This window comes from Monodelphis domestica, chromosome 7 (genome assembly GCF_027887165.1).
Source record: "Monodelphis domestica isolate mMonDom1 chromosome 7, mMonDom1.pri, whole genome shotgun sequence".
NCBI lineage: Eukaryota > Metazoa > Chordata > Mammalia > Didelphimorphia > Didelphidae > Monodelphis > Monodelphis domestica.
Window position 1 is genome coordinate 196,191,300 of NC_077233.1, and position 9,698 is coordinate 196,200,997.

A 9,698-nucleotide genomic window follows, 5' to 3' on the forward strand; every position below is an offset into this window, starting at 1 on the left:
TTCCTTTTTACTACTGTTTTTGCATGTATTTCAAATTTGTCATTTGATTCCTTTACTCTCCCTCCCCTTTTTAAACCTTTCTTATCTTGCAAAAGTCAAAGCCTTTCCAATAGATTCCTCTATTTTAATTTTTTCAAATTGAAACATTATGATTAATATGTGTGCATATACACAATACACGTATATGTGTGTTTTATACACAAACATCTGTGTATATGCACACTGATATATTCAGATGAGGTTATATATATGTATGTGACTGCTGCCAAATTTTTCTTTTGCTCCAAAGTTGATTTCAATGAATGAAATTTGTGAATTTGCTATTTATCAAATGAACATGGAAAGTAAAATTAAGTGAAATAGCCACTCTTTCCTAAAAACAGCTACATAAAACTAAAAAGAGGGGTTTTAGAGAAAAAACACTTAAGTTTATATGAGGTTTATTATTAGTCTTTCTGAGATAAAGTTCAGAAATAGTTACATTAAGTGGTAATAATAAAAGACATAATGTGGAAGAGGAAAAAGAGCTGTCCTAGAGTCAGGAAGAAAAAGTCCTGTTCCTACATCTGACAGAGACAGGCAAGACAAACTAGGCATTTGGGGCAAGTCATTTAATATATTAGTGCCCCAGGTGACTTTAAGAAACAATAGGGAGATTTCCCTCTGCTAGTGAATTCCCTGTTCTAGATCAAACAAAAAGTAAAAGTAATAAATATTTTAGCTTTAATTTTCAATTCAATAAATATTTATTAAGCCTATTACTAGATATAAAACTATGAGCCAATCCCTGATCATCAAAGAGTTTATGCTTTACTGAAATAGATTTTTACTTTGAAAAGGAAATTGCTCTATAGTGTATGCTTATAGAAATTTGCAGAGCAAGATATTTTGCTAAAAAAAACCATAGAAATTTATATTTTTATGTTCTTCTAAAATGATTCTTTTAAATAAGCATATCTGAATTCTACTCAAAATTTGATTCTATATTAGACCCATCACCAAGCAGACAATATTCTAGGAAGCAAAAAAAAACCTGACCATTACTTAGATGTCTCTGCATTGATGTTCTTGTTGTAAGTGAACCTTCATCTCTTGTAGAGCATAAGGAAACCCAGCCCAGAGCCAAGAGGTCAGATGAGGAGGGCTGGTAGTAGAGACCAACTTAGGGATACTAGCCCACCTCCAGCTTTCAAGCCTGAGCCACCAAAGGTATGTTGATGGGAGAGAAAAGCAGCTTTTTTTTTCTTTTTCTCAAAATGGCAACCTAATATTAGTCATATGTCCCATAAAAATAAAAACCTACTTCCTTTCTTTAAGAATGAAACATATTGGATTGAGCTCTAAATTTTGAATTGGATAGACGTGTGTTCTAAGTCCTACCATAGCGGATTTTTAGGTGAAAAACAGATCTATTAATACCTGTAGAAATTAGAGTATTATTGTAAGTCTTAGTGAGATTATTACATATACATGCATATATATCATTATACATATGTTTGTTTATATATAAGATTACCCAAGCCTTAAAGCATTATGTAAATATTAGGTCTTTTTTTTTTTTTAATTTTAGCCTACTGGGACCCAACATAAAGGAATGAAAATATTTAAGTATTAAGAAAGGAAATATTGGGTCTCAGATCTTTTAATATAGAGTTGTTAGAAGCATTGGAAGTTAGGAATTTAGAATCTCTAAATATATGCATTTTTCCTTATAGAAAATGATCACTCTTTCTCTAAATTTTGAGAGTTGGTTCTCCCTGAACCTTTTCTCCTTTTCTTTGTGATTTTCAGATTCTGTACCCAGACTAACATATTGAATATAGAGTGACATAAAATAAATATTAAGTAATATAGACTTATCTGATCTGATTCCTCTCCAAACACAAATCAAAGCTATTTCATAAGTAGTATTATATTTTCATTCTAATAAAATATTTTCCTTTAACTCTATTCCGAAGTATTTTTCATATATAGGTAAGAAGTGAGAAAATTTTTGTCTTAATCAAAAGCAAAAAATATTAATGACTTTTACAATATGTAGTTAAAGTCTATAGGCTGATATAGCCTGAATTGACTGAAACAAGTAATCTGTTGCCCAGTATTCTTTTTATTCTAGGATAAGACTTAGAGTTTGCATCTAGACTTGGACATCTGATCTAATTAGTTTTCCTTAAGATGTTCATGGTTACCCTCCTGGAAAAGAGAGATCTGCTTGATTAGTGCTTATTTGCCTTCCTATTTTGTAATACCATTTAAAACATCAGAGTATCTATAGAAATGGATACTGAGATGCTGGAATCAAGTTTTGTAGGTTGAACACCTAAGTTCAAAATCTGAGTCTTCATATATCCTCTCTAACCTCATCTGTAATGAAAATATTGCACTACCTGGCCTTCTAATGCCCCATCCAGCTCAATCTGATTCTAGGACCTTGGTTTAAATCTTAAAACTTTTTTTCCCGTTAATAGTATTTGGTTCCCCCCCCCCCCAATTATATATAAAAACAATTTTTAATATTGCTTTAAAATTTTGAGTTCCAAATTCTGTACCTCCCCCCCAAGACATTACGTAGTCTGACATAAGTTTTACATGTGCAATTATGTAAAACATTTTTCCATGTTGGTAATTTTTTGGAAGAGATCTTGAACAAAAAAAGAAGAAAGTGAAATATAATGTTGGTCTGCATTCAGACTCCATCAATTCTTTTTCTGGAGGCAGATGGCATTTCATGTGTCTTGGGTATTGCCTTAGATCACTGTATTGCTAAGAATGTCTAGGTCATTTACATTTGTTTATCAAACAATATTGCTATTACTGTGTACAGTGCTCTCCTGGTTCTGATCACCTCATTTGGCATCAGTTCATGTAAGCCTTTCCAGGTTTTTCTGATGCTCATCATTCTTAATATCACAATAGTATTCCATCACAACCATATACCAAAATTTTTTCAGCCATTCCCCAATTGATGGACATCCCTATATCCCAATTTTTTGCTGCCATAAAAACTGCTGCTATGAATATTTTTCTACAAATAGGTCCTTTTCCCTTTTGCTAGATCAAAGGAAATGCACAGTTTTAGATCTCTGTAGTCATAATTCCAAATTGTTTTCCAGAATGTTTGAATGAGGTCACTCCAATAGTTCATTAGTGTCCCAATTTTGCCACATCCCCTCAAACATTTATCATTTTCTTTTTCTGTCATATTGACCTGTGTGAGGTGGTACCTCAGAGTTGTTTTAATTTGCAGTTCTTTAATCAAGAAGGTTAAAGCATTTTTTCATAGGACTATAAATAACTTTGATTTCTGAATCTGAAAACTGCCTTTTCATATCCTTTCACCATTTATCAATTGGAGAATGACATAAATTTTTATAAATTTGAGTCAATTATTTATGTATTTGAGAAATGAGATCTTTATCAAAGATACTTTCATAAACCTTTTTTCTCTGCTTTCAGATTTCCTTCTAATTTTGGTTGCATTGGTGTTATTTATACAAAAACTTTAAATTTGATATAATCAAAATTATCCATCCTATAATGCTCTCTCTCTTTGGTCATGCATTGTTCCCTTATTCATAGATCTGACAGGTAAACTATTCCATGCTCCTTTAATTTGCTTCTGGTATTACCTTTTATGTCTAAATCATGTACACATGTTAACCATTTCGTGGCATATGATATCAGATGTTGATCCATTCCCAGTCTTTGCCATACCATTTCCAGTTTTCCCAGTAGTTTCATTGAATGGTGAGTTCTTGTCTCTAAAGCTTGGTTCTTTTGTTTTACCAAAAAACTGAATTACTAGGGTCATTTATTATTAGGTTTTTATGTACCTAATCTATTTCACTGATCCACCACTATTTCTTACCCAGTACCAGATTAATTTAATAATTACTCTTTTGTAATACAGTTTGAGAGTTGATACTATTAAGCTACCTTCCTTCACATGCTTTTCATGGATTTCCTTAATTTTCTTTACCTTTTGTCCCACCAGTGGAGTTTTTTTTTCTTGCTCTATAAAATAATTTTGGGACATTTTGATTGGAACAAGTAGGTTAATTTAGGTAAAATTGTCATTTTTATTACATTAGTTCAACCATGTGAAGTGAAAGTTCCTGTTTGTCTAAGGAGGTAGACTCCCAAGTATTTTATATTCTCTTTACAGTTAATTTAAATGCATTTCTTTTTCTCTCTCTTGGTGCTGAGTCTTTTTGGTAATATATAGAAATATTGATGATTTATGTGGGTATATTTTAGATTCTCTAACTTTGCTAAAGGTAATTATTTCAACTAATTTTTCAGTTTATTCTCTTAAGTATACCGCCATATCATCTGAAAGGGTGATCATTTCCTTATTGCCTATTCTAATATTTTTAATTTCTTTGTATTCTCTTACTTAAATCTTAACTCTTTAACTTTTTCTACCTTTATGGCATTGGAAAAATTATTTTTTAACCTCTACAGTATTCATTTTCAATTTCTAAAATGAGGGAGTAAGACTAAAGGAAGTTGTCAGTTCCTTGAAGCTCTAGACCAATGATTCTATGATGAAAACTAAAACTAAATATGTTTTTGCTGTCTGCAGGCCAAACTCCAAAACAAAGATGAACCTTATGATATTACCAAGTCCTATGAATACAGACCAAACAACTCTGTTACTGCCAGTAATGAAATTCCAGGGGCAGCCACCAAGCCATATGTTCCACCTGTTCCTCTAAAGCCTGCCTTTGGACGTTCGATATTGAAACCTTCTACACCTACCTTCCCCTCCCAAGAAAATGAGGAGCATAGAGGAAATGGGGAAGAAGCAAACAATGCTCCAAAATCAGTTCTGGGCAAAGTTAAAATATTTGAGAAGATGGATCATAAGGCAAGGATACAGAGAATGCAAGAACTCCAAGAAGCACAGAATGCAAGGGTAAAATATATTTTAAGAATGAAACCTGCCTAGGCTGTTTTATCTATTGTATAGATATAGGATCTCTTGGGTAAATGTTTGCATGTTAGTGTATTGGCTTCAATTTGAATATTAAAAAGGGGGAAAGAGGCATCAGGGCCTCTGAAAAATGTTTCCTCTAAAGAGGAATACATTTATGTTGTTGAATATTCAAAATTTAAACTGCTTCCAAAAATACTGAAAATAAAAGGTCCCCTTACCATAAATAAAAGGTTTTGGATTCTCTGTTTGTCTAATGGATGTACTTGCTGTCGGTCATGTCTGTCACAGCCAAACATGAATCTTAATGGGAGTTTTTCATATTTGGTAATGTCACTATATACAACTCACCCAGAAAAACCCCCATTCAATTTTCCTCCTTTCCTAGAAATTGATTACAGAGCTGCTTCCTGTCATGCATATGTTTCAAATACTCCATTAGTATGATTTCTCTGGGCCTGGGAAGCAGAAAGGAAATACCCTTTAGGTCCATTGGACAATTCTCTAACATATTCATCTTTCATCACAGCTTGAAATTGCTCAGAAACATCCTGACATTTATGCTGTCCCCATCAAAGCACCAAAACCAGATCTCAACTCAACCCAGGTCACAAGGTAAGGGGCAAATCTAGTCTTCCTTAAGTCTTAACTGTCTTGCTATGATGTTTTTAGTTATTTGGCTTTCTCTGAAGCTACATTAGCTGAAGCACTCAGAAAGGTTCTTCTTTCTATTTTTCTGAATACTAGAAAAGTCCAGAGGACTTATTTTCAAAGTCAACTAATTAATTTACTGATTGACTAAAATAAAAATTTCTAAGGATGAGGGAGATGTCAAATGTTTCTATGAATATACTCAAAATTAATTAATTTATTTCTCAGTGGGACAAATGAAATGTTAAGTGATCTATCAGATTATATGAGAGAAATCCATTTGAATGGCAATGGTATTTAACACAAAGACAATGAAACTCATGGATCTTAGAATTGATTGTTACAGAATTTTCTTCTGTGATTTCAAGTTCCTTTTAACCCTTAAACATTTTTTAAAACCCATACCTTACAACTTATAATTAATACTATGTGTTGGTTCCAAAGCAGAAGAGTGGTATGGGCTAGGCAGTGGAGATTAGGTGACTTGCCCAGGGTCACACAGCTAAGAAGTATCTGAGGCCAGATGTGAATCCAGGACCTCCCATCTCTAGCCTGGCTCTCAATCCACTGACCACTCAGCTGCCTCCTTCCTTTTAAACCTTTTGATGTCCATTCTGTCCCTTAAAGAATTAGGATTCATTTGCTAAAATGTTTGCCTCAAAGAAGTTATAAAACTTCTCAGACTAATTTTTGTAAAGTACTATTAAATACTAAGAACTAGAAGAATGTTTTACCCCTTGGCCAGCTGTAAGCTAGATTGCTTTTTTTGTTCTCAGAAAGGGGGAAAAATCATATTTCCTTATTATGAGTATGCCATATAGATGTTAGAGTCTAGTTTTATAATAATATATCATAAATGGAAATTTCCTCCTTATTAAAAGAAGGGGAAATTGTGTATGATACTCATTTGAATCATCACTCTCAATGAAGAGGAGCATTGATATGGATAACTGAGACTGATGGATTATCCACCCTGCTGTGAATTACTTCTCCACACCCCATGGAAAACAAACTTATTATCTTAAATAAAGTCACAAACCTCATTCACGTAGATGAAAGCAAAACTGGTATGAATCAGTTCTTTAGTTAACATCTTCCCCAAGGGCTATGGACTTAATCATTTTTCTCATACTAACTTTAGGTGAGAGTAGAAAAAATTCCTTATGTATTCAGAAAAAATATTAACTTTTCCACCCTTTTCAGAAATTAATTTAAAATGACCCTCCTTACATGAGTTTTGATTCTTTGTTGTATCACTACAACCATTTAGAGTGTGGACATAGAGTCCACAGACCACTAAGGGATCCATTGACTTGGATGGGAAAAAAATATACCTTTGTTTTCAATAATCTTTAACTGACATTTAGCACTACCTTCAGTTATGAATATAAGCAACAAATATTATTATAAGAAATGGTCCTAAGGCTTCATGAGGCTACTAAAGGGTACATAATACCACAAATAACAATGACAATAGCACTCCCCTCCAAGAAAGTTAAGAGTCCCTGATTGAAAGGGAGAAGAAATGATATATTATGTAACTGATATACTCACTTTGTTAGTTTCAGACCCCCTGAGCCTCAGAAACCACCTTCAAGACTATACCAAGATTCTAAGGGAAGTTATGGCAGCGACATTGAAGAAGAAGAATACCGCCAGCAGTTGTCAGAACATTCTAAGCGTGGATATTATGGACAGCCAGCCAGATACCGGGACACTGAATTATAGATTTTACTGCCTTCCGGAGGTGTGCCTATCACCACATCAAACTAGCACTCCTAGTAAATCATAGTGACGGCAACTTTTCAGTTAAAGCAGACTTTGACGATCTGGAGGGGTTTGAAGTTAAGGGCTGGGATGTGGGAGTGGAGTGGAGAGAAGTCTATAGTTTGAGTAAGATCCATACACTGGAACTAGAACACATCTTTTTTGTGAATTGGTTAGGGTTTTGTTGCTTGATCAGCATTGAGTGAAACACTATAGTCCCAATGCTGTTTCTTGTTTCACATGGACCAAAAGCTACTAAAAGAGGTGTATTAATTTGTTTTAATATTTTTAATATTTGTATTAAAATGTCAACTTTTTCTTCAATACAACTGCCTTTAGGAGATTGCACCAGCATAGGCAGAAATGTAAGAAAAGGAATGAGAAAAAGTTCAAAGAAGTATTTTATTACTGCTCTCTAAGTGCCTTTAATGAGAAATGTCTTAAATTTTCTTCCTCTGATAATTATGCAAAGCCATAATGAACTAAAGAGTATTTTGACTAATTTTTATACTTGTTCATAGCTACAGCTTTTCTTGCATGGCATCGCATTGCCAAGGTTTTTGTCTATGTAATACTTTCCACAAGTCCTAGTTTTCTCTGTGTGTGCTTATGTATGTATATAAAATATCTATAAAAGGTGTCCTTGGTAGTGCGGCTATACTACTGAAAAGCTTGAAGACCAAAAAGGTGGTGTAGAAATTCAGTTCATTATGATTTTTAACTTTGTAATTCCACGGAATCAAATAAATACTCTAGAAAAGCACATCTTGTTGTGCTTTGTTAAATATATATGTATATAAATATATGTATGTGTATGCACACATATATGTTGGCAGTGAGGACTGTGTGTTAACCAAATAAAAAGCAGTACATTGCAATGCTTCAGTGTGTGCTGCTGAGTTTCTTAGAGTTGACATATATTCAAAGTGTATTGTTTGTAGCTTGATTTAGCATATATGATTCAAAAAACACGTAATGCATTTAGAAAAGAAGAAAAAGAGGAAAATATATCTTGGTTTATTTGATAAATTGAGGTGGTTTTAAATATTTAGAGTTGGAAGAGACCTTAGTAATAATGTTGGCCTACCCTCCCCCATCCCTTATAGATGAGAGGAAAGGGGAAAGGAACAAGTATTTATTAAGTGTCTACTATCATCCTAAAAACTTACAAGTGTTATTTGATGCTCATAACCAGCCTATGAAGTAGGGGTTATTATTATCCATGTTTCATAGTACATCATCCAGTATGCCCACCTAAGTGCCAAAGAAATGTGATGTTACTTGCTTAAGATCAAAATTGTCAGGTTAGCAGAGCTGTGATTTAAATCTAAATCTCCTGCCTTTTAAGTCTGGCATTCTTTTGTCTATACCATACCACTTTTCCATTTTAATGAAATGAGAAATTTAGGGTGAAATCAAGATGGTAGAGTAGGAGGAAGCCTGCCTTGCTACACCATCACAACAACTGAGAAAACACAACAGACCCAATTCTAATCAGAAACACCAAGACAAAATGAGTTGTTTTCTCAGTCCAAGGCAGATTAAGAGGACAAATGGGTCTATCAGTGGGGTGGGAGGCTGGCCAGGAGCATTCCCACAGTGACAGGGAGCATTCTAGTACCTGTGGATGAAAGTGAACTGTGAAAGAACACCTGGGATAAGAAGCATTGAATTAGGAAAAGATCCCAAGGGATTCCTCAACTAGCACTGACTGTGGGAATGGGTGCCATCTAGTAGTTGTCACTCATTACCCAGAAAGATTCAGGGAACAGAAGAGTGATCCAAGAGATGCTGGATCCACCCTACCTGAAAACTGAACATGGAACAAGTTGTACCTGTATGGCTTTGAGTGGAGGACTATATTGGTGACTCAGTTCTAACCTGTAGCCCCACATAATTCTACAGTGGAAAAACAGCACAAGAGACCCAGACCAAAGGTAAGACAACTGTTTATTCTGAACCTATGGAACCTCCCAGTGGTCTAATAGTGACTGAGTCCAGCAGCAGTCTACCAAAACTCAGTTATGCTCAACCTAGCACACCTAAAGTCGAATTAGTAACTTCCAGAGATCAGAACAAGAGGTCAATAAAAAGACCTCTGCCCAGATCTCACCAATTTGAAAGCCCTGAAAGCTTACAGACCTCTACTAGCTTGATCTATGAAAGCCACAAAAGGACATTAAAAGGACCAAAGCTCAAGCCAGACATCCCTCTCTTCCTCCTCCCCCCAAAATGGGCCAATTCCATTACTAACAAATCCCAAAGTCAAGAATTAGGCATGAAGAATTAGCAAACAAAAAAGTCTGACAGTACAGAGCTGGTGATAATAAGGAAGCTCGAATCA

General features: G+C 34.4%; 1 protein-coding gene across 6 annotated transcripts in view; it reads left to right on the forward strand.

The window, feature by feature from the left end:
- Positions 1-8,232, forward strand: part of TJP2 (tight junction protein 2) — a 155,976-nt gene extending 147,744 nt beyond the window's left edge. For 3 of the 6 annotated variants that reach the window (XM_056806235.1, XM_007498574.3, XM_001373773.3), the window contains 4 exons: positions 1,099-1,209; positions 4,586-4,918; positions 5,466-5,551; positions 7,150-8,232. In XM_056806235.1, coding sequence (XP_056662213.1) covers positions 1,099-1,209; positions 4,586-4,918; positions 5,466-5,551; positions 7,150-7,315 — 696 coding nt within the window. In that variant the 3' untranslated portion in view covers positions 7,316-8,232. The remainder of the gene's footprint in view (positions 1-1,098; positions 1,210-4,585; positions 4,919-5,465; positions 5,552-7,149) is intronic. The other 3 variants (XM_007498575.3, XM_056806234.1, XM_007498576.3) reach the window with 2 other exon arrangements.
- The last annotated feature ends 1,466 nt before the right edge of the window (positions 8,233-9,698 follow it).